Source organism: Amphibalanus amphitrite, unplaced genomic scaffold (assembly GCF_019059575.1).
Source record: "Amphibalanus amphitrite isolate SeventyFive unplaced genomic scaffold, NRLGWU_Aamphi_draft 000199F_arrow, whole genome shotgun sequence".
Taxonomy (NCBI): Eukaryota; Metazoa; Arthropoda; class Thecostraca; order Balanomorpha; family Balanidae; genus Amphibalanus; species Amphibalanus amphitrite.
The window spans coordinates 247,316-272,905 of NW_024881694.1; the positions used below are offsets into that span (position 1 = coordinate 247,316).

The 25,590-nt window shown below is 54.0% G+C and overlaps 1 protein-coding gene across 4 annotated transcripts in view; it reads left to right on the top strand.

Annotated features, from left to right (window-relative positions):
• The first annotated feature begins 909 nt into the window (after positions 1–909).
• The window catches only part of LOC122384816 (dual specificity protein phosphatase CDC14AB-like), a 63,994-nt gene continuing 39,313 nt past the window's right edge, over positions 910–25,590 (top strand). For 2 of the 4 annotated variants that reach the window (XM_043372564.1, XM_043372566.1), the window contains exons 1-3: positions 910–1,364; positions 9,360–9,532; positions 23,631–23,723. In XM_043372564.1, the coding sequence (XP_043228499.1) occupies positions 1,313–1,364; positions 9,360–9,532; positions 23,631–23,723 (318 nt within the window). In that variant the 5' untranslated portion in view covers positions 910–1,312. The remainder of the gene's footprint in view (positions 1,365–9,359; positions 9,533–23,630; positions 23,724–25,590) is intronic. The other 2 variants (XM_043372565.1, XM_043372567.1) reach the window with 1 other exon arrangement.

Here is a 25,590-nt window from a genome sequence, read left to right on the forward strand (position 1 = left end):
TTCCACATTTATTATTGCTCGCTAAAACACGTGCAAAATCGGGAAAGGAGCTTTGAATTTCTTCCTGAAGTTACAAAGGACGAGAGGGGTGAACAACGAGAGGTGGATGAGCAAAATTGGATTGCCTTTACCTAACCCAAGACTGCTTATTGATTGTGGTCGCCTTGATTATCACACCAAACTGCCCAAAACACATATTCGCCACCTCTGACCCTGCCCTTGCCTATTAGCGAAGGGACAGACACGTCGTTCTGTATGATCTGCCCCAGCCCTGTAGACACATCTGTCATCTGTCCCCTCACGGCTGTCGCATACTAGGATGATCACCTTGACCTCGTGTCTGATGCTCGGGAGTGGCTGAAAGCTAACATCACGCAACCAGGCAGACACAGACTGACATGCACTCTGGTTCGGAACAAACCACTGCCTGCTAACTTACCAGTCGGACGAAAGCAGTAGTCAGAACAAAAGCAGCAATTCTGTAATAACCTGACACGAGACTTCATCTATCGGAATCAGACACTTGTGTAGTTGTCTTGTCAACTTCAATATTCAATAGCGCTCATAGTGTACGATAGATGGCAGCATGTGTCGAGAGAATCGAACTCTTGGCTAGGTGGCGCTGGCTGCTGTCACGCCACTGCGGTGGCGCTAGCATGAAGTAAAGGTCAGCTACAAGGCTTCGGCCATAGATGGCAATACCTGTCAAATATCCGTTGCACTTTGACATCAAGAAAAGGCAAACAGTGTGTATTATGACAAAGCATAATTTGTGAACAAATAAATTCAATTAAAAACCAAATTCATTATTTTTTCGCTTCACATCTGTCGGTAAATTTCATATTCGCTATGTTGAACAGTGTACTTGCTCGTCAGCCAGTGACGTCATGTCAGAGCCCGGTGTTCATTGGTGAACAAAATTTGAACTCTGTTGTCAACAAACGCTACTGAGAGCTCGTCGCGTTGGGTTGCGTTTCGGCCGGTCGTGTGTGATTCGGCTACACATCTTTTCAAATTGAAATCACAGTGTTTTATTATAAGAAAATCTATATCGATGGAGTGGAAGTGATTTACTGACTTTTTAGATCCCTGTTATCGATGTTTTAACCCGGGTGAGCTGAGAAGCGATCATCCTTGTTCAACATCTTCATTTTGGGTGCTGAATATTTAACGTTTTATTGGTTTTATGCCGTTTTTACAAGCATCATACATAAATCATTGCTTTAAGTACCATTGTAAGCCTTAAAGTAATTTTTGAATTGGAGTTGCCTTGCTTGGACGGTGTCAAGCAGGCGAGAGCGGCAAGCGAATCATGAAGATTGAAGATAATGACATCCTTGTGTGTGCATCAGAATACATCCCAGGTAAATTGTGTGAATAATGGCCATAATATTTTATAATGCTTATGGTTATATTTATAAATTTGAAAGGTTGCTTCTGCTCAATGCTCATTGCTCATGGATTGTTTCATTTCAATTTCGTTCCCTTTTGCATTATTGACTGGTGATCTGATGATCAAAGGCACTGGCAGATTCAGGTTTGTAGAATTTGTTTCATCCACCGTCAGTTCAGCAGCATTCGAAATAGAAAAAGTGTGTCCCCTTGTAAAGCAAAAGCTATATGCTCCTTACAAGAGTTTGTTTGAAATGATAAAAAGATAAAATTGGACAGCTCAAGGTGTGTCAGTGCAAGTTTATTGATGTGTACTACAGGGTGTCTCAAAAGTTCGCTTACACATTTCCCATGTCAATAAAGCATATAAGAACCGGCCAAAAATCTAAGGTTTTGGTGTCCGTGTGTACACTAGACAAATATGCATGCTTTGACAACTGATTCGGAAGGTTGGAAACCAAACCCTTTGCTGTATCTCCAAAAATATTTGCCCATACCGATTTTCGTCACTCCGTCAGCTGCCGGAGGCTGATAAAAGGTTACCAGCTTTCAAGCTCTTGTAGGGGAATCCCCCGCAGTTTCTGCGTCGGATTTAGGTTTGACGAGCTCCCCGGCAACATCCGCTTCTCCCTGAAAGCCGATAGCTTGCATCGACACCATCCGTGAGTATTTTGTAGGTCTTCTCTGGCGCTAACTCCTTCATGAATGACTGGCGCCGACCTCCCAAGCACCATTTTCCTTTTCAAAACAACCCCATTCCTGAACAAATGGGAAGTGCCAGGGGCAAATTTTTCGCAGCATATCGTAGCGGAATGTGTCGGCCATCTGTTTCTTAGACACATTTTGCAAAATTTGCAAATCCCGAACGCTCGTCATTCCCAATGCCAAGACCTTCGCTGGGTTCCGGAGTGTTTTCCTCAGGAGAGGTTCTGCTTTGTAAACGGCCAAAACCTGTCCATCGTGCGGTTTTGTCCGGATTTTGTGTGTAAAAGAAAGCTATTTGCTCCAGATCTGCCTCTTGAAACTTCGTTAGATAAAACTTTACATTAATTGACACTTTTGGAGGGTCACTTGTCCTCGGCATTGACGATTTTCGCATTATTTTCCCTCAAAATTTAGCGTTATAGATATTATAAACAATTTTAAATGATATTTTGTCTTTATTTTGTGATGACCTGCAATTTTTGAAACTGGGTAACCTCTGTCTGTTAGCTTCTAGTCAGTTTTCAATAGTTAGGACTGCATTTTCAGCTGCATTCCGGAGCACGAGTCTGCTGCGGTACAAGGGTCGTTCAAAGCGCTGTTAGTCTCGTATGGTTTTGTCCTTCAAAAATTTTAGCCACCGTTTTTATTTGATGACCATCATGTTGTACTCATCCTCGCCGACACCTTGCCATGTGTCATTTCCGACCTAACCATTCCCATTACTCGTGAAGCAGAGAGTTTCTCAGCCGACCCGAGTATGCGACCTCCATTTTCATGCCTGATCCATGGTCAGAGGTGAACCCTTTTTGTGTGCTCATGAAGGGTCGAATGCGCTTGAAAACAATGAAGCTGCTTGAGGAAGGTTGTTACCAATGTCTATGCAAAATTTCGACTGCTAATTTCATGTTGATTCAGAATTATTGACAAAAAAGCATGGCTGGTACCTGTAAGCGAACTTTTGAGACACCCTGTAGATGTAACAAAAGCTGGAGTTGAAAAATAGTTGTGGGAACTTTTCTGGAGGAGTACCTCACCCACCAGCATTGAAAATCACCTTTCTGTATTTTCAATGGTCCAAATCAAAATGATCATGGAAGACAACATTGTCACTTGCAGTGCCATTCAGCTTAAAATATCACCACTAAAAAGAAACAATTGCTGGAATGATTAAATGATTCCAGTACCAATTGCATCTCTCAGCCTCTGCCAGTTCACTGAGTTGTAGATTGGATAAGTTACTGCAGTGGCATTCATGTCACATGAACAACTGATTAGGTACCTACTGACTGCATATTGAAATCAATAATGAAGTTGAAGTAGGTACTTTGCCAGAAAACATTTTCAGGCCTATGTGCCTGTGGGCCGGGTTCTGATCTGTTCAAGCTCCTGTCCTCAGGCTCAATGAATATTGGTTCTTTTAAAGTGATGGTAAGATAAGTGATGGTTTGTCAAATTCATCCATAATCCAATCCATTCCTATTACTTGACCTGACATTTGCCCTCAGTTTACATAACATGTACCACCTGAATACTTGTGATGCTATAATGGTGACTGCTTTCACGGTGACTGCCCTCTTCAGGTTGGCCATCATCAGTTGCAAATGATGAAAAACCTAGTTTTGTTCCAACTGCAAGTGCTTGTAGTTATGGCTTTGATTCCTCTGTCATTTGTATTATTATTGTTGTTTGTTACCTAGTGCTGAAATCATTTGCAGTAGAATCGACAAAAAACTAGTGGTCTTAGAGCAATGACAGTCCTTGCATGCCATTTGCAGATCAACATTTACCCCAGACCAATCAAATAGGTATTAAAATAGAATAGTTATTAACTCATTAACTGAACGCATCTATGTAGGTCCAACTGAACGAATCCCGTACCTACCTACCTGTTTGTGTGCTTTGATAATTATCAATGAAAAATCCAATCTCGGAAGTATCGTATTCCGCACGGGAAGGGCCTTCGATACGCATCTATCGCCACTATCGTTCGCAGAACTATCACCCACTTGAATCAACGATCAAGGTTCAGACTTTAGGGTGCATCATCACCCAACTCCTGCCAAAGCTTCCGTTTTACCGAACTCACGCTACACAGTACACCCAGCCCGTGCATTGCTAGTTGCCCAGCCAGCGCCCAGTCACCGTGTCACCCGCTCTGTATCCCCCAGATGACAGGTTATCGGCCGTCTGTCGGCTACCGCGCCGTCCCCGACCGGGTCGCGGCCGTGGGCCGGCACTGTCTGGCCCGGTTGGCACCCTCTCAGCCGCCGTCGCCATTGAATTATCGCCCGTCGCGCCGACCGCGCGCCGCGCCGCGCCACGCATCGCCGCGAGTTGGGCGAGCGGCGAGTCTGGCGCTTCAGGGCGGGCTGCGGCGCGCACGGCTCGGCGTTACGACGTGACGCGGCTGGGCGTCACGCAGTACGGCGAGCCGTGACGCGGCGCAAACTGCCCAGAGCAGGCGTAATGTAGGGTGACGCCCTAAAGCCCGACTGGGTGCTCCGAGAGCCGACTGTGTCCGTGTAGGGCAGCGGGCATGATAGCGGCACGTCCCGCACCGACTATACCGCCCCTGTGTACCCGAGTGGCACAGCCGGATTGGCTGCTGTGGAAAGCTGTTCTGATGCGGGGGTTAGCAGGGATGACTGTCTCTCACGGTAGGCCATCACAGCTGTTGCTGTGATCAGCAGAACCCGGGCTTCTGGAGTCGTATTTCTAGCGATCCCGATGCAGTAAACGCTGCCATCTTTTCTGACACGACATACTCTCTTCTCCCCGCCCCTAGTGACCGACACGGTCCTCAGAGGTCAGGTCGCCCGGTCGGTCGGTCGGCTGGCCAGGAGACGGTCACGGTACGTCGGTGCGGCCGGTTTTTCCTGTCCGGCTCAGCTGGGGCGCACGGGCTCGGCCGGACCGCGGAGCCGGCCGTGACCGGGCCGCGGCGGTGTCACGGTTCGCTGGAGGCGGCCTGAGCCTCTGCCGCCCCTGGCTGAGAGCCGTGAGGTAGTCGGCTGGTCTGTCGGTGAATGCCGATGGCTGCTGGCTTTAGATGGATTCTGTTTGCTGCTGATTTTGGCTGACTGGTGAACTGTTGAATGCTGATCCCATGGGACTGCGCTGATGCGTTAGGCTATGATGGAAGTGGATAGTTCGGACGGCCCATGACCTTCCGTGCTGCAGAGATGAAGCGGGTTGACAGGTTCCACGGCAGCAATGGAGCTTGTACGGCTGCTGTCCCGCCCTGTTGGAGCCCCGCTGTTTGACCTCGGGCCGACAGATGCCGTCGTCGAACTGCGCGTCGGCTCGGTGCAGTCAGACCCTTCTCTACACAGACAACGATATGCCTCCGATACAACCGTCGCTGATGTTATGACCTCCCGCTTGTCCTTGATCTGGCCGGAGGCGCGGTGGCTTGTTGGGCTGAAATCCACAGCGGTTGAGGCGGCGGGGGAGGGCTGAAAGCTGGCGATTAAAGTTGTTTGGATCAAACTGATCACGCGATCGATGCATTGGCTGGCTCCTGACTGGCCTTCGCAGCGGCAATTCCCGTCCAAAGGTGCTGTAGCGGCGTTGGGTGGGCGTGAACTTGCGCGAGAAGAAGGCGAGAGGCTGAAGAGAACCACCAACTCGCTGGTGGAGCACGGCGCCGGCAGCCACGTCGCACCGCCGCGCTTCTTCGAGGAGGACCCCGTGATCTGGCTCGTCCAGCTCGACCTCTTCTTCTCTCAGGCAGCTGTGGACGATGAGCTCAGCCGCTTCCGGATCGCCGCTACTCTCCTTCCTGGCCACCTCCTGCGCGACTTCACCGACATCCTCCGCAACCCTCCTCTAGACCGACCTTACAGCATCCTTTCCGACGCCATCCGTCAGCGGTTCGGCAAATCAGTCGAACAGCGTCTTCGCTGCCTGCTCTCTGGCCAACAACTCGGCGACAGGCGTCCTTCCCAATTCCTCCGGCATCTCCTGGACCTTGCTGAAGCTGAAGGCTCACAAGATTCCCCGCTCATCCGCCAGATCTTCCTCAATGCTCTTCCGCCTCGGACTCAGCCCTTCCTCCAGTGCCTGCCGCCTGGGACGGACCTTGCGACCATCGCTAGCACTGCCGACCGACTCCTGGAGCTTCCGCAGCAGTCGGACGTCGCTGCACCTACCTCAGGTCTTCTCGCCGCGGTATCGACTTCTGCGCCTGCTGCAGCCTCACCTGCTGCTCCTGCAGGACCCTTCCACCTCCAAGACCTGATGAGCCAGCTGCTGACTGGTATCACGGCCCTCACAACATCAGTCGCCACACTGGTGGACGAGACGCGCCGCCGAGAGAGGTCTGCATCCCGTGCCCCCGGCCGCGCTCGCCACCGTCCACCACGCGACCTGTCTGCTGCTGCCCGGTCACCCAGCCCTGCAACCAACACGTCTACCGGCGCTGGTGCTTCTTACTGCTGGTACCACCACAAGTTCGGTACCAACGCGCGCTCATGTCAGTCACCGTGCTCGTGGTCTGCAACAGCAACTCAGACCTCGGGAAACCAGCAGTAGGACAGGTGACACAGACGTCTGCACCTGCCCTGCTCAACCCTGACGTCCCTCCAGCCAGCGGCCTTCTGAGACTCAAGGACAACAACACTGGCATCACCTTCCTCATCGACACTGGAGCCGAGTACAGTGTTCTTCCAGCGACACCCACCGATCGTGCTCGCGGAACCAACGGTCTGGATCTGCAAGCAGCCAACAACAGCAGCATCCAGACCTATGGTCAGCGCATGGGCGGCAGCGGCAGCAGCAGCAGCAGCAGCGGCATGCGAGGCGGCGGCGGCGGCTGCACCGGCGCCGGCGGCTGCACCGGCTCCGGCGGCTGCACCGGCGCCGGCAGGCTGGGTCTTCTGGTCCATGGCTGCCGAGAGCAATGGTCGGGAAGATCGGTGGCGGCGACGGCGACACGGCGATCGGCAGGTGCTGCGGTGCAGCTGCAGAGGTAGCCGGACGGTAAGGTGAGCCGATGATGTAGCTGGATCGTAGTGCAGCAGTAGTAGTCGGCGTTATCCAGTTACACTCAGCACAAAAGAAGGATCCTCGTGAAGACACACCATCCGCCACTTCCTTCCTACACAAAGAGAGCTGGAGGAGATAGCTCAGGGTGCAGGCCAGTGTCGGTGTGCCAGGGAACACGAGGGGATAGCGATCCCTTAGTGCGCAGAACGCGGGGTCACCAATCTGGCTGGTGTAGCCAGTAGAAACACTGTAACATACAGATATCTCTTGTATTTCGCCACAAAATCGAGACATATATAGTTTTACATACGAACTTAGTTATCTAGTATTGCACACATGTTGGCGAGAACATCGAATGTAATAAACGAATACATATGGTTTTTAATATACACATAGCCAATGCAGTTGTCCAAACAATACAGCAGTTTAAGCGAACGGAACGTTAAAAAGGGGGGCGCACAACTTAATCGAAGGCTTTAGCAATTTAGAGACTGGTAAAAGCGACACCTATTAACAAAACTGTAACTCGCGGTTCGCAGCATCTAGCGGCGACCGGCAGAAGTACATGGCTACACGCTCCCCGGGTATGATGCCATTGTTTGAGCCATGCGGCCCGTGTTTGGGGTGCGTTAATCATGGCGCCTCCCACAGCTGGGCCGTGCCTCGGTCGGTACCGGCCCAACCCGGACCCCTGCTGTGCAGTCTCCGCGCTCACCCGCCTCCTGCGACCTCCAGTCGGCGCCGCTCCTACATCCTCCTACCGGACCCGGCCCGGCGGCCGCCCGACCTCACGGCGCGCCGGGTATGACGCCTCCGCTCCGCGCCGCGCCGCCGTGACCGGACGGTTAACTGTACCGCGGCCGGTCAGCGGAGGGTCATGGTCGCGTGGGCAGTCCCCGCTCGGGCTGTCTGATCCACCCACCACTGCCGGCTCGTAAGTCTAAGTTGTCCCTTACTGCTCGGCTCGACTTGGTAACGAGGCTGTCGGTCGCCGCTCAGTGTTGATGCTGTCGTCAGAGACTGAGCACAGCGCTGACAGGGCGACGACTGACCGGAGTCGGACCAATCGCTCCCCGGGTCAGAGGCTGTCGGTGGCTCACATCGGTCCGCCGAACGGCAGAGTTCACACGGTGCCGACACAGGGGGTCATCTGGTACAGAGCTAGTGGGTCTTTTAGTCCTGGTCCACTGGTCCAACATGTCTGCCAATTGTCACCGGCAAGTCTAACTAATACAGAACTGGCAGGTCTGTTTGTCCGGATCCTTTGCTCTTCTGCCCGGGTCTGTCAGTTTGACCCCAGCGAATATGCTCACCGTCTCACACCGGAATGCAGCTCTGGCTCCGGCTGTGTAAATTACCGCCCGGCTTGCTTATGCTGTCCGGCTGTTGGCGGGCTCGTTTGTCGTTCCCTCTGCCCGGGTCTTTGGTCGGCGCCGCCGCTGTCTCAGCGCTGCTGCACCTGTCGTTGGCGTCTCAATCCCTGTGTCTGCGTCCGTGTATCTATGTCTTTGTCTCTGTCTGTTTCGGTCACTTGGCCGGTATCTGTGCCTGGTGAGCGATGGGATGTGTCGCGTTGGCTGTTTGTCCTGCAGACCACTGCGGAGGCTGCTGCTCGAGCCTCAAAGACTAGTCCAGAAGTGATGGCTTGCGTCACATTTCGATCTAATTTCGTGCAGTGGGGCAGGCTCAATAATAAGCATGGTAGCCCGAGCCCTGTGCAGCTGGAACTCATGTGCAGTCACGCCTGTGTGTGAAGTGTGTCGAGATCCCGACCATAGCTGTCTGCTGATGCAGTCTCGTGCTGCGGCTGACTTACTGGGGGTTCCCCTGATGACGTATTGAGCTCAGCACGTCTTGGTGCTTCCCTCACCCTCCTCCTGCATCTGCCTCTCTCTCGCCCCGCAGGCGGCCGCCGGGTTCCAATGTAGCTGACATCACGCCTGATTTACAGCTGACGGCTGAACCAACAGACCCCGCGGGCGCGCCATTGACCGGGGATCATTCGTCACCGCTAGGCTTCTCTGACACCGGGCGGATGCTAAATTCCCGCGGCTCAGCCGCCCGCCTTCCCGGGTTTGACCCGACCGACGGCAGGCGGTGGGATCTATCCGGGATGCCGCCACTGGGTGGCGATCATTAGGGCGGCGTGAGACAGCTCTGTCCTACGCACCAGCTGCTGCCCGGGACCTGCCTTCGGCCGTCGGCCAGCTGCCGCCGCCGTCTGTCGGTCTCATCTCCAACGTCTGACGTGTCCTCTCGCCTCCATCTCTCCCCAGACCGGCTCTACTTCGTGACGCTCCGCTCCCACCTGCGACCGAAGTCGACCGCCAACACGCACTACTTCTGCGTAGATGAAGAGCTCGTCTATGAGAACTTCTACTGCGACTTCGGGCCACTCAACCTGGCCATGCTCTACCGCTACTGCCACAAGCTCAACAGGAAGCTTAGGGTGAGTACAGAGTACCGCGCGAGTAATGCGTATTGAATACCTCACGAGAACCAAGTACTGATGGCTGATCACTGAATGAGTGCAGCGCAATTACCGAGTGATAAAACTTGGGTCCGCACCAGAATTGCTTCACTTTATCGCCCAAAGTTACTCAAAGCTCAACCGTCTTAACAAAAACAATTTTGGTGCACTAGGAAGCTGCAATCTCCACCGCAGCAAAATATCTCAAGAGCTGGCTGGCTAGTTAGGTTGTTGGTTTCTGAAGTACCAACAGATAGGGGGAGTTCCATCGGTATCTGCTCCCACTCGTATTTCGCACTGTGCCGATACAATCGGAGTAGGAAGTCGGGCGCGACGAGTGGAGGCGCGCGCACCTGTTCCTCCCTCCCTCTGCCCGCCCACCTGCGGCCGGCCATGTCCGGCTGGCGTGCCGGCCTCCCCCGCTCTCTCTCTCTCTCTCTCTCTCTCTCTCTCTCTCTCTCTCTCTCTCTCTCTCTCTCTCTCTCTCTCTCTCTCTCTCTCTCTCTCTCTCTCTCTCTCTCTCTCTCTCTCTCTCTCTCTCTCTCTCTCTCTCTCTCTCTCTCTCTCTCTCTCTCTCTCTCTCTCTCTCTCTCTCTCTCTCTCTCTCTCTCTCTCTCTCTCTCTCTCTCTCTCTTCACCGTCCGACCAAGGCACCGGGCGATGACCCTCCCAAGCACCACCCGCCTATCTTCCTTGCGGTGCTGACTAGCTGTGCCTCACCTCCCTAGGCTAGTGCAGTGAGTTGGCCATCCATCCGCCCACGCCGTTCGCTCATCATGTCTCGCTGTGCCTCGCCATGGCTCTCTATGCCTCCCTGGTTCTCGCTTTGCCTCGCAGACCAGCCGCTCCCCTGTGCCTATCCGTCTCCTCATGGAGTGACGCGGCGCCGAGCAGCCCGACCGTGCAGCTCGACCGGGCTGTGCTGGGCTTGGTTGGGCTGGGTGGGTCTCTGCCGGCGCCGTGCTTGCCGACCGGCTGGGCTGGGCTGGGCGGGTGGGTCTCTGCCAGCGCCGTCTGCCCACCTGCCGGCCATATACGGCGCCTATCGCGCACCGTGGGAGTTAATGGTGCCCGAGAGAGTCTAGCGGGACACTCCCTGCACCGTGCACATGACACAGACTGGCTTCAGAGTGCTGTGCTGCTCCCGCTTGGCACTTACTACCTTAGCCTTTCTCCGGTTTCTTGGCTCTTGCTCACTCCAGTGGCATCTTGTCCGTCGCTGCGCTTCTGCTTTATTGCACTTTGTTTCATGCAGATGTTTCCGCGTTGTCTTCCGGATAGTTTTATTTTCAGTTAAAGTTTTCCTGCTCCCTTTTGTGTTATTGTCTAACCAGCTTTTCATTTCCGTTCATTTTTCCTCTTTTCTGTACCCATATGTTGTGTGGCCGCTGTGTGCCCGCCTTCTCTACCCAGTTCCACCGATGCATCTGCGTCTCTCCGGCACCTTATCCACCCTTTCACCCTATCGCTGTGCCTTTTCCTGCTCTCCTGTCTCCGGGGCGGAGTCGGCACCTCCTCTGGACCGGCTCGGCCGCCGCGTCAGCAGCCGCTCCCTGCCAGCTGTCAGCCGGACGCAATCGGCGCCCCGGGATGCCGAGCGCGCCGACCGGCGGAAATTTGTAGCGCCGATACGGCGACGGGTCCGGTCCCGCTCCGCCGGCCACAGGTCCTGACCCGGCCGCTCATTAGCGACCCGCGGAGGCGGTGCCGAGGGGACGCGGTACGGTGGCGAGGTGGCGCCCGGACGAGGCGAGAAGTCGGCCGACAACCTGACAGCCGGCCATCGCTGCTGGTCCGGGGTGGCGTCAGACGACAGAAAACACCGGAGAATTGGCGTCGAAGGCGCGAGAAAGAGGCGGCCGAAAACGAGGCGTTGCCACCCAGCGGAGACGGACTCTCAGCCACTGCCATGCTGGCCTATTTGATACGCCCGGCATGAGTTCGGTCCGCGGAACTTTGAGGATGGATGACGGGGATGGTGGTCGGGATAATGGCACTAACTCAGCGTCAGCGGCTTCGTACAGCCCCCAGGCTTAGAAGATAATTAAATCTAGTCCAGGTCATTAGGGAACTCATTAGGATTCTCCGTCGGCTAGTCTAAATGTCGGAATCCACTAAGCGAAGGACGGTGTTTAGATTCACAAATCATTTCCCGCCGCGTATTTCAGACATGCATCAGGATTTAGTGGCGTATTTTTGAAACGCCTGCTAATCATAACCTCCCGCACAGCCGCTAATATACTGTCGTGTTGACGCCAATCTGCGTTCTGCTGAGCTCAGCCGCCCTGGGAACGCAGTTTCTCTTCGCCCCCCACCGCCGTTGCTGATGCGAAACGTTTTACTCGTGTCACGTCAGCAGCAGCAACAAGACTGCTTAGCCGGCCTCACTGACCCAGCTGCAATCTGACCGTGCTGACTGCGGCCCGAAGCAATGCCAGCTTCGGCAGACGGCAGACGCCGTCTACTGTGGACGACCCACAACAGTGTCCATCTGAAGACCCGACTGGCCTTCACCGACGGGTCGGTCTCTGCCCCGGCTGGTGAGCCGTCTGTGCTCCCGCCGTCACAAGTGGCTGACATCAGCCCCTTGGCGGGCAGCGGCCCGCGGCCACGCCTGGTCTGGGCGCGCTCAGATGTGCCTTGGACGTGCCTCGGACGTCCCGTTAACGTGCCTGAGACGTGCCGAGACCGGCCCCTTTCTCGTCGCCACGCGCCGGCGATGCGGCTGGCGTGTTCTGCCTCTTTGTGTCGCTCTATGTTCCCATGGCCGCTGCAATTGTGCACGTCACGAAATGAGCGTTTTCTGGCAGAATGGGAACGCTGCGAGTGCCAGTCTGGTTGGCTGGTAACATTCATTATCTCTGTGCTCTACTTTGCCGCGAGTGCCAGGGGCAAGTGCGCATGAGTTTGAACTCGGGAAAAACTGGCATGACAGTGCGAAAGGATGTGTTGTGGTGATTTGCTCGGCTGTTTTGAAGCCGCGGTAAACAATGGTTCCGGCGAGTCATGGCGGTGCTGTGTGGGTGCGACAGCGGCCGTCGGAAGCCGTCGGGCGCGCTGCTGCCGGGGCCAGACGCCGTGTGGAGAGGGCTCGCGCGTCAGTCTGTCTGTCGTGCCCCTCCCGTGGCGGCGGCGGAACCCCCTGCTGACCCGAGTGTACCCGGCGGCGAGTGGCGGCTGGCCATCGGCCAAACATCGACGCCGTCCATCTAATAATATCACGTCAGCTGTGAAATGATGACCGCGCTCTGGAGCGTCGATAAACATGTGGGCGATTGGAGCACAGGTCGTGAATGATTGTAGATGACGGCGTTCGGCTCATTTGCGCTGTCGTGTCTGTCGTGGGGTGGAGTTAACCCTAGTCAGTCAGGAAGATTTATAGACTTTGCCAATTATCGGTCGGACAGGAACGCCAATTTCTTCCTCAAATTCCTGTTATATTCCCACTGCTTTGTAGTTAAATGCCAGATTTGGCGTTCGACCACGATTTCATTTCAAGCAGACTGCTGAACAAGTAACTGTTTTTACTTTTCTCCTACCACACGACGCTATCTCCGCTGTTTCGTGTCCGTGGCCGCCAGTTTTGACCACGCTGCCAGCCTCCGATTCCCGTGACGGTGTCTCAGTCCGCATCATTAGTCGTTGTCTGCCAGTCTGGCTAATCCTCCGAGCTGAGTGCAAAACAGCCGTCAGCGTCAAACAACCGCGCACTTCTGCCGGTGTCGGATCGCTTCGGCGGATTGTTCGGATTGTTCGCCGGCTCTGTTGGACACGAGCCGCCCATCTCTGTGTGCTCGACACGCCCCCGCCACACCTCGCCTGCCTGGTGTGTTGTGTAGCATACCGGCTCCTCCTATTGAGCACGACTGGCGCTCCGCGCGGCGCGGTGCCTGGCCGCGGAGAGGCACACCGCCTGCCGCACCCTCCTCTGATGGAGCACGCTGCAGCCGCCGGCGGGTGTCGGGTACCGGCGCCGGCCCGGATGTGGGGTTACTGCGCGTCGCTCGGTGGAGGTGCGCTGTTGTGTCTATCGGTCGAGAGCGGCTAAAACTCCGCCGATAGCTGCGGAAGTTAGGGTGGCGACTGCCGCATCCACAGCTCAGCGTCTGCTATTGCGGCGGTGGGTGCAGCTAAGCTCCGGGGGCGGTGGTTAATGGATGTTTGTGCGTTGCTTGCAAGTGAACAAATGCATGTTTTCGTGGCTGTATGCAGCGCAAAGAAGGTATAGGGCTGCTTTTACGTGCTTTTATGGCAACTTTTATGAATGAACCTTCGCCCGAGACACTCCGAGTCCTTGATTGTTGGTTATGACATTACCGAGACGAATGTTGCATGATTTTTCCATGTGTTCTATCCTTGTTTCTCCCTGCCATATTTCACCAGACATCCTCGTCTTTATCGTTCCTAAATCAACTCTAATTCCTACATAGCCTTCTGCAGCATACAGTTGGCTAGGCATAAAAGTATCACGTCTCGCAGGGAAGCCCGCTGTTCAGCCAGGTTTATAGCCCGCCGACCTCTCTGGGACCCCACTCCTTCCCCGGTGACCGCGCTGGCGGGGGACCGCACACTGGGCCGTCGCCGGTGTCATAGGAGTCAAGGAGACCTCGCACATCAGCCGGTGTGACGCGGTGTAGCCCGGAGGGGGCTCGGTGGCCCATCTGCCCACAGTGCGGCCGGCAGGCGGGTGATGTATCACCGACCGGCGGCGGACGGCGCCGCGCCCTTGGCCGAGCCGCGGGGCGTGAAGGTCGGGTCGTCTGACGAGCGAGTGACGCTGATCCGCAGAGAGGTGTCCTATTTGTCCGGTGGGGAGGGGGAGGGGGGTCTGAATTTGGTCGGTTATGAATAATCTGACAAGCGTGGAGGCGATGCGGCATGGAGAGCAGTGCCTGGTTGCAAAAGTGTACTTGCCTCAAAGCGGCGATGATTTTTGTTTGCCATTATGTTCGTATGCAGTGCACGGTCGTAAAGCGCGGGGAGATAGAAGCGACTGGTGAAGCGAAGTTGCATCATGAAGCGTGTCTCGTGTCCGTCAGATACGCCAAGGTCTGGCTGGAAAAGCTGGATGGGTTTCCCGGCAGGCCCGCTGCTGACAGCGGGATTCTGGAGATGCCTTGTTGTCCAGCAGGGGGTCTGCGGAGGCCCGGGGCCGGCTCGCGTCTGACAGTGGGATTGCACGATGACAAGGGTGGGCATGTGGCCGGCATTCTCTTGTCGGTTATGGTGCTCGGAAAATACACAACGAATGTTTGACTTGGTGGACCGCCTCCAAAAATCGGCCACGGGTGATGCAATCGGTCGGTTTGGCTTGTGGATTGTTTTGAAGACGCCATCCGTTCATTGTCTACCCTGACTTATGCCTCATTTTTAACGCATCGTTTAGTGTCTTGCGGATATTATAACCTGTTATCTGTCACATTTTATCGTAGAGCAGCTCAGCTTATAACGTATAACCAGTATTTGCATAACTCGGCACAGCTCACTTTACACCATTTACCCTCCGAACGGTGCTACCCGTTCTCGAGTCGCGACCATAGTTCACATATTTGGCGGAGAGACGGCGTTCCGACGACGGTCATCATCGTGCCGCCGACGGCTGGACGTGCTGATCTCAACATCACTGCTGATCTCAGCACCGCTGCTGGTCGTCTGACTGTCCGGCGGGACGGTTGGGGTCGCTGATTGTCCCCGGGGTGTCACTTGGTCCGGAGAGGACGTCATGCGAGTCGACGGAGCGGCAGTGATGGCGGGCCGCACTGGCAGCTCGTTACCGACTCCGGAAATGGGACGGTGGATGGTCCGGCGCCCGGCGGAGGAGGTTAGTGGTCGGAATCAGTAGATGGACGCCGGCGGAGGCGGTGGATAGACCCCACGGGAAAGAGAAGGCGACAGGTGATTGACGTTGGATAAAGATGGTGAGTTGCTGGATGAATCGAAATGTCCAAATGACCATGTCAATGCAGATTGCTGATATCTCCATTAGCATGTGGTGAATGACACGGAAGGCGTACAAAAGAATCCATCCAGCCTTTCAGCAAGATAGGCGCGGCGTCGTTGAAAGGCCACGACGAGTCAGCCCGACGATGATCATGCGATTGCATGGAAAGGGTGAAGTGCTCTCTTCGTGGTGTAGGCGCTGCCAGTGAACGCTGAGGTAATCTTCCCCAAATAAGTGTTGGCCAAGAGAAAAGTATGACGTTCGGAGACATTTATTTGCCATTGGATGCCTCCTGCTCGCCAGCTAGCATGCAACGATGTCAGGGCCAGGCTATCCGGCAATCACGGTAATATATCACGATTTCTGAGAATGTGATAATCTCCACCCCACTTTATCATTTTCCTCTTTGTTGCCACCGCAGCTGCTGTTTTCTCGGCTTCGTCAGCGGCAATGGCCGACGTTCTGGCCACCTCGTCGCTAACGACGCTTTGTCAGCGGCTCTCGGTCTCTTGGTAACCGCAGACTATTGTGTCGCTAGCCCGGCCACGACACACCCTTCACTGTCCGCCGGCGACCGCCCGCTGCCCCGACCCGCCCACCGCCCGCCGTCCGCGACCCGTCGTCCACTCGGCCAGAGTCGCCGGCTCGCTGACGGATCGGTACGTCCGACGGCAAAGGTGGGCTTCACTCACGTCCACGCGGCTTTTTGTCGAGTTACGGGCGGTCGGGGGTCGATGCTCGGTAGTCGCGTTGGCCACTGTTGTGGTGGTCGTCTACCGTCGTAAAGAAGGCGACGTGCGAGCGTAGAGGTCGGCGGTGGCTGGGTTATACCGCCGCTATCAGTCAGTTTGATGGAGCGATCGTCAGAGTGCGATGCTGACAGATCGTCGCGATGTCTCGCCGTATGCGCCGCTGTGGGTGGAGGCTTTGGGGGCCATTATGCCATACATGGCGTGCGGCGCTATCGATGTGCGCGTGGGCCGCGAACCCTGTTTGTCGGCCGCTTTGTGCGCGATTCAAAGGCGCCCAGCGAGCGTGACGGTAAGCGTCGTCTGCGTGATGTGACGTGACGCGTCGTGGCGCAACAGAGTGACGCGTCGTCACGGAGTACGCTCCCTAAGGCTCGGCGTAGTCCGCGGGACCATTCGTTCGCAGGTGGGCGGGCGACCGTGTGATTTAGGATGTCCGTGTTTCGAACAGCTGCCTGACGCGATGTATGGCTGCAGGAGGACCGTATGGACGGCCAGCGATTTATGGGCGACGTATGTAACAAGGCGATGGAACGGCCTGATGTATGGCCAATGCTCGAAGGGAGCTCGCGTCCGGCGCTGATCTGTATAAGATGGATGAAGGTAGTTCTGGTGATAATATGTACTCTACGGGTTAATATCGTCAACGTCATAAAACGTTTTTTTTTTCCACTGCGTCCTTTGTTGTCTCGGCGTTCACGTAGGGCGAAAGAGAACCTTCAGTAAAATTATCCTTGATGACCGTTGGCCAGGTGCCCGATACCTTTAGACACATCTTGCGAAAAGTGCGGGAATCATGATTCTTATCTGATCCTACATTCATCGTGTTCTTATTCCTATGAGTGAGACTGCTGCATTGCTAAACAATTCTTCGTGTGGACGTTGAATACCTAGGCGTAGGTGATGGGCAATGGCTTGAAGCATCGTATGTATATGCTGGAAAACCGTATAAGGCAGCGTTCCGTGGTGCCGACCATTGACCCCAGCAGACCCCGCGTCTGTCCCGTGTCAGCGCAACAGTTCCCGCCTACTGACTCACCGTGGCGTCACGGCCTCATCCCACATTGGTCAAGATGTCAACTTTACCTCGTGTCTCTGTGGTTCTCCGTACCTCGGTCAGTCTGGTGACCTCAGTCGCTCTTCTTCGCCGTTATTGCTGCTAACGGGAACAGGCTGATGCAATGAGTCTCCCCCGGGAAACCAGTGTTGCCCGTTCGGGACTGTTTGAGCCATCAGCGGTCAACCCATCCCAAGGGACACTCGCCTCGCAGTGCTGTGTATGAATTAGAGATGCACCAAATTTGCAATTTCATTACCCGCCCCGCCCCGCAGCTACCCCTTGCCCAACCACAACTACCCGCAAGCTGATTTTGGCTGAGCCGAACCCGCAAAAAAACCCGCGATTTTAAAAACCTGCCTTTGCAAGGAAAAATACAGCTGGGTCAATGCTAGAGCTATATAAACCTTACTTGCTTCATTGTTGTGCAGAAAAAGACAGCCAAACAAATAGTAAGGACTTGAAATTGCTATGCTAAGTCCTCAGGAAGTGCACACTGGATAATGGAAAACGAATAATGCATCAATACATTTGAAATTCCTTTCTGAAAAGAATTCAGTAAAATCTTTCTCTCACCTTACCCTTCAGCATTGGCTGAGGATCAAAATTTCGCTCTGGTTCCTCTCAATGTTAGGCTTCTGGAATGATACTGTTATCAAAATGAATGTTGATATAAAAAGATATGCGATTTCCAGTTAAAAATGAATAGTGACACGGTGAATAATGCGTATCCAGTCGATCTACACATAAAACAAATCATGCAAAAGCCCAGCAAAAACCAACTAACCAATGAACCACGCATTTTTGGAAACATGCGTCAGAAGCGTCACCAACAGCTGATTGCAAGGAATGTTACAGCGACTAAATTATTGCAGCCGTAGTTAGTGCGAACTTGTTGCGAAAACACCGTTGTATAATGCATATTAATGTGCCATTCTGATATTATTTTACACAACAGCTAACGTTTTACAATTCAGAGGTTAATCACCGGTTAGGAAATAAAGAGACAGTAAATACTAAATAAAATGTAATAATTTTATAGTTGGTCTTGGTAATGCTCTCCGGCTGGTCTTCTCTCGGCAATCGGCATACAAATGATAAGGACGTAAAAAGATAAAAGAAATAAATGCGACCAGCTACGTGGTTTTGTAACATGTATAACTGCTATTTTGAGGTATTAAAAAACCAAGACAGAAAAATTGATTGTAAAATTATTACTGCGTCATCAATGACAGCTTTCCTTCGCCTCAGAGACCAAAATTGACGCAGTCAAATGCCAATCCTTGTCAGAATGTCGAAAGTGCGCCAGTATTGTATTGCGTTTGGGCCGCATGCCAGTCAGTATTTTTTTTTTTTTTTTTGTAAGGGTAATTGCAGGTAATTGGTGTGTTATTTTCGTAATATAGGGTGGTACAGAACATAGAGTGGGATAGGTAATCAATGAATTTGCATCAAATTTTGTTTAGCTCTTTTTTATGCCGACCAGACGCAAATAAAGTAACATGTGGCATTTGCTCTGATTTTCAACATCAACATCTCATTTTAGTCTGGGTTCTTCCATAATGTATATCTAGTGCACACTGCACATAGACTTCAGTTCAGCTTCCTATAAGTTTGCTTTCAGGTTCTTTTATGTTTTATGGAATGCTTTCATCAGCATTTATTTATGCTTTGTAGTTTGTTGTTTGTACCCTGGTTTGGTCATTGTTAGACTGTGGTTGCTATTGCTGGTTGTTTTCAGTTTTGCATTTGAAATGTGCTTCCTTGATATATTTTTATATTTGGTTCTGTTTTAAAAGTTGTTTTGATGAATATTGTATTGTTAACCTGAGCAAATGCACTTGGCATTGTGTTTTGCATCTAAAAAAAAAAAATATAGGTTCTAAAGTCTGACCGCCAAATACCCGCCACACGACAAGTTTTGCTTCTTGAACCCGCCAAAAACCCTGCGGGTTTTGAAAACCCGCAGAAAGCGGGTTTGCGGGTTCAAAAAGGGCATCTCTAGTATGAATGGATCTGACGTTTGTGAAATATCTCGCGGGCGTTTGCCGGACCGGATATTGGATTGCCTGTCGATCAGAACTGGCTACTGAGTGGGCTGCAGTCGGCGGCTCTGGCGGTCAGTGGTGTGACGATCGTTTCTCTCTCACGGTCTCGTTCCCCGACTGTCACGTCACTGCCCAGTGCGTCTCACTGCCTTAGTAGGCCGTCCGTTACTCTTATGTGTTACATCCGTGAGTTATCCCCACACACGTCGAGGACTCGATTCGACGGCCAATGGCAATCCCCTTGCCTTTTAAACTTGCCCCTGCTAAGGTCACGTTTTATTGCTGCCCGGCGGGCGGCGACACTCCTGTGGCCTCGCTGGGCTCGTCCTGACGCCCCAACATCCCGAAGGCGGCGGCTCGGCACCTGGCGTGGGAGTAGGACTGCGGGCGGCGGCCGCACCTCAGTCGACGGTCCCTGGGTCCTCCCAGTGCCGTGGGTGGCCGACCCCAGGCGACGAGGCGAGTGGTTTGACGGGCGGATGGCGAGAAAAGAATGTGTCGTTTGCTGGTTCTTTGGTTTTGATGTGCTAAGGCATCCACTGTTAAATGACTGTCGCGCTTGAGGAAGGGTGAATGGGTCATGGGTTTAATGGGTGCTTGGCACATTGTTCTTGTTTGGTTGTGCCGCTTCCTGTTGTGATAAACGACAGGATGCAAGCACGTCGTTCAGCCTTTGTTTGGTTTTTGGGCTGATTCAGTACTTCTTTGATCATCCATTGTGCGTTGTTTCGCCGCAACTGCCTACCAGGAGCGGCGCTGTAACTGCCTCTTCCAGCAGCCATCGATCCATGCTGTAATGAAGAGCTAGTAAATCTCTCAACACGAGGCAGTCTGGGTCTATTCTGAGCACCCTATTTCCGCCACATCCCATACATGACCCGTCTGCGTCGTTGGCCCGCGCTCCTGCGCAGCGTACGTCGCCGCCACACCGCCTCCACCACTTTGCGCTGTGCCTGCCTTGTTCCTGCCCCGGCACTTATCCATCGATTGATCCTCCCCGCCTGGTACTGCCGGCTCCCCTTCCACTGGTAAACGACCGCGAGTGGGGTGGGCCGTGGCGGAAAGCCTTTGGATGGCCGCCACGTAGTCACGTAGTCCAGATGCGAGTCAGGTTACGCGATGCGACAGGTGCTCGAGGAACTTGCTCAGCACCTGAGATACGACGGTGGCGACGGCGTTGGCGAGGTAGGTCGACTATGTTTAGGATCTGTCCTTCCGACTGACGATTGAATTCTGCGTTCTGGCCAGCGTATTTGGAGCAGAGGAATCGCTGGAACGCCGTCCCACGATAGCTCACGCACGAGCGAGTCTGTGCGCCCCCACAAATGTGATTGGAATGCGATTGATTTCAGTGTTTGGCGCGATCTGCGGCCGTTTTCGACATGGGCAGCTAGTCGGCGCTGAAAGAATGCTGGTTCGTGAATGCATGGTATGTGGTCGATTGCGGTTCACTCATGCCACTGAGTTGTGATGGCTCAGGTTAGGTGGCGTGACAATGTCGGTCTGATGAGTGTAATGTGAGCGAATAGAGCTACGAGATAGCACGGCATTCGCTTCAACGTTTTGAATGATTGAACGACTCCATGAAGCTTTCCTCCGTGACCGTTGAGGACTTTTTGCTATTGGGGCTGCTACTAACCATATGGAATGCTCATTTGATGTGACCTTATACCGGGGAGACAAAAATTTGTGACCAGATAACACCAGTGAGTAGGATATCATTCGAACCGACAGCCATCATTTATATGCATGGTGTTTATCATTTTTCAATTAGTGTTATCCTGATGGGGAATTAGCGTGCTTCCCTCCGTGACGTTTCTGTCAGCTCTGCTGATCCTCACCTCAATACGTGGGCTCGCTGCTGTTTTGGGAGCCTCTGCGCTGATGAGTTTCGGCAGTGGGCAGGGGAGAGGGGCGTGCCGCTGCTCAGCCGCCCCGGTCGGGCCCCGGACCGCCCGCCTCTCGTTCTTTGTGTGGCCAGGAATCGATACTGACGCCGGCGGAAGCTGACCGAGACACTGGCAGAGAGCGAGGGAGGCGAGCAAAGTGGTGGGAGGGGTGCAGGGATTCGCTGGTTGTGGAGTGTGGTCGTCAGGATATGAAGCTTAATGACAGTATGCTGACGCGTCGTCTTCAGCATTTCTACTGGAAGATTGTTAGCTTCGTCTTTAAAACTCAATTTGACAAATTTCAACTCGCTGATGTGCTAGACACGGGACGGCGAAGTCTTCAAATGAAAATCCGTTCGCTGGCTAACTTCATTAACTTCTTCTGAACACTTTAGAAAGTCTGAGACTGCTGTCTCATAAAGAGTGAGCGGCTGGTCTGCTCCGACTGCTCCTTTTATTTGAACTCTACATTTTGTGCCAGTGTCTGCTGGCGAATATTTGCTGTTCTATCCCGAGTCGCCTGATCCTGAAGCAGCCTCTTTGTGCAGTTTCTGTGGCACGTTGGGGCGAGACTGAGCCGAGCCCGGGCGGGCCGGACCGGCTGCACCCACGCCGTGCGCCGCCATGACATAAGCGTCCCCTGCATACTGAGCGGCAGTCCGGTTCGGCTGTGGGCAGACCGACTCCACAGCCGCCGCACCAGCAGCAGCCGCCGCACCCGGTGATTTGTGTGGCCAGCATGCACCGACCGGCTGCGTGGCGCCATGTGCGACCGGCCGCTGAGAAACGGTTCTCTGTTGCTAACTGGACTGGGTCCGCGAGATAAAGGGCACCGCGGCGTTGTCAAGCTGGTGCAGCGCTGGTCCCCATGGACGCTGTAGGTGCAGACCGCGGCGGGAGTGGAAAATAGGTCGTCTCTGTTAGAGTGGGGCCAGCAAATCCCGAGGGGGGAACGAGTCGCGGTTCTTCGAGAGACAGGCTTTTCTGGACGCCGGCTGAAAGTTTGCTTGGTGTCATAGATGTTGATGGTTTCTGGACAACAAACGGCAGTGGTTTGGGAGCGCGGAGGCATAGTATTGGATACGACTGGAGACAGGCCGGTGAGAAGAATTCGGCGCTGTTGCCGGGCGCGTGTTTGTGCCGATATTGTTTGCGCCGGAGCACAGCTGTGATGATGAGAGATGCGGCAGCCGTGCCCAGATACTGGGCGCACGTCCAAACAGTCACAGTCGCTGCTACGGCCTCTGGCTATGTCGTGTCAACAATCAGCACGCCTGGATACATGCTGAACAGCCAGTTAGCACTAGCGGTGCCGATGTTGAAAAATAATTGTTCAGTGTCCGCCCAAAGTTCCAAGTTGAAAATAGCTGTATGTCTAAAAGCCATCTGATCACATTTGTTTTACATGTTTTTCGAATAGAAATGTTACTTCTTACATTACCCTACACTTAATGATTAAAAAATATTCGCCCTTGTTCTGTGCTTGTCTTTACTATACCTGCATTGCGATTGTCTGGAGTTATCGCAAATGCTTAAGTAGAAGTAGTAACAAAGCAGGAGGCATAATATCCGATTTGCTACGATTAGCCCCCTAGTTGGCACCGCTGAAAATAGGCTTGGGTCGAACGTTCCTCATTTGATGAAAATTAACTGACAAATGTTTCAACCGAATGACATTTAGCGAGTTGATGAGCTATTAATGGATTTTAAACAGGACACTGCAAATCGAGACGCTATGATTGGTGAATTGGTGCGTGGTGTGTGGTGCTAATAAAAAGTATAAATGATAATGGTCTGTGGTTTTAGGTCTTGTAAGAACTGGTTCTGCCTTCACAGAGCCCATCATTTTGTCGTTAGCGGCAGATGGGTGGAACTCCGCTGCTTAGAGGTTCTTATTTTGGAACTTCGACCGACTTATGCAATATGCATTAAGCTCTGCAGTAACTGTGCTCACTGCATGCGAAATTCAATAGTTGCGTTTCACATTTATTCATTTTGTTACTGTGATTACAGCATATTTTTTCCATGCTCGACCGCACAGTGCGCTAATAGACTTGCATAGAGGCACATCGGTATGGGGCTCCTTTCCAGCCGGCTGCGCAGTATTTATATACCTCATCGCATCAATAGTTGGCCGGTGCTAATATAGCCAGGGACTGGCCGCGCAGCTTGTAACCAAGCTCTGCAAATGGTCTGTGCAAACAGGGAACGCCATCACTCTGCCAGAGGCATAGCCATAATGGCGGCGGCATCCAATGCGGGATGGTCCCTGCAGTCGCCCTGCCTTGTGGCTCGGTCTTGTGCGCCTTGCGGATGGATCATTTGTGTTTGGTGTTTGAAGCTCACACTGTCGACTTTGGTTAGTGTTTGACAGATGTTTCTTCCTATTTCAGTCGGTGGCTCACGCGAAGAAGAAGATCGTGCACTACACCACGATGGACAACAAGAAGAGGGCCAACGCCGCCTTCCTCATCTCGGCGTACGCGGTGAGTCCCCTCTCCGGGGTCCCCTTTCAGCGAACGATGCGGAGTGACGGAAACGGCGCAGAAGTGACAAATGGTGACAGCTTCGTCGTCATACATCAATCTGTCCCCGCTCTAGTTGTCGGCTCAAGGCCCGTCCAAGTGTCAAAGCGCCCTCAGAAACGAGGCCGTTTTGAGTTATTTAACCACACTTCGCGGTATTTTTAGTATGCTTGTTGATATGGAACAGCAGTTTGTTCCAAGAAGCTAACGGAGCTCGCTGCAAGCGTGTTAGTTGAGCGCACCCGACGGGATTTTTTCTCGCGAATGTTCTCCAGACGCACTTGTCATCGTTGGTCCTGCAGTCGATCTTGTTATCTCTACATAGAGCAGTGACGTTTGCAGATTGCTGTAGCGCTGCTGGGACACATTTTTAGACGCCTTGCCGTCTTGAGTCATCTGGACACTGATACAAGGAATCCCAGTTTTGCGCAATGCATGTTGAGAACACTAAAATAGTCGCATTAGAGTGCGCAGAACAGTTGAATTGTGGTTGACCACTAACACCACTGACGGCGGAGGGCAGAACTCACTAACGTTTCCTCACACCGCGGACTGTGACGTGCCGGCGCAACGTCACCCGCCCCGGTCTCCCGCCGTCTGCGCCGATCCCATTCCGTGGCGGCTACGCGCCGATCTCGGCCTGTTATGCACGCGCCGGTGACAGTGGCCGCCGGCCCGGTCCCAATTTGAGCGCCGAACGGGCCGACGGCCACCCGCCGTGTCCGTCGCCGTGACGTCGTCTGACATCGGCTCGTCGAGTTCGACGGGCGTCGTCGTCGTGTCAGCGTGTTCGTCGGTCTCTTCTGGGAAATCCGGCGACACGACCGTCGTCGGTGGGCGCGGCCGGATGGTGGGCTGATTGGTGTACGGTATGGACGGGATACCGAGCGAATGACGCAGTGTGTAGGCCAGCTGCCTAGCTTGTCGTCAAACGGCCAGCCTCCTTTCGTGCCAATCAATGGGTGAACAGCTGATGCTCCTTTGTCGGTCCTCTAAGCAGGTGGGATGGCATGAGGACAGGTGTTATGGTGGCCATTTAACGCGGCGGTTCCTTCCGCCTGACACCGGGCACGGTGTGGGAACGGCCACCGGTCCTGCACGAGCGTCGATAACCGGTCCCAATGGGAACGGTCCGGTGGTTACAGCGGTGGCGGTCGCGCACGGTGCGACGGCGGCGACAGTCATGGCGTGCCTGAGCAGTGCTCCGGAGACAAACAATGGCGGCGAACCTGACCTGGAGGCGGCGCGGTGCGCGTGGGTCGCACTCGCGCCTGGTGGACCTGTGGCGGGCCCGCCCGCCGCGAGTCACATTACCGGCTACACTCGGCCGCACCGCCCTGTCGCCCCCATCGCCGCACCCCGCCAGTTCGCCGCACGGCCCCACACCCAGCCCCGTCCGCCACCCGCGTGTCCACCCGCCTGTCCCCAGCGCGTCGTCCAGCCAATGCCGGTTCGCAACATCACCCGGCAACGTGCCGCGAGGAAAGTGTGTCCGCTGCGGCGGCGGTATCGCTGCAGTTTTTATCTGCTGACAAATCCGCGGCCCGGCCACGTCTGCTGCTCTGCTGTGGTAGCGGTCCGACACGGGCAGGCTCCGGCGTTCGGTCGCTCGTTGCCGCCGCCACCGCCAGCGGCTGGTCTTGGCAGGTATTGATTTTACGAGAAACCTGTTTTGAGCTGGGCGCTATTTAGAGCCGCCGCTCGCTCGGGAGTTAGGCCGCCACTGCGGCGCTGATGTGCCACTTGGGTCGGTGGTTGTGTGTGTGTTCTGGTGCTGAGTTGGCACCGCGGTGGCGTGATGACAACACACCGGCTTGTTGTGCCACGG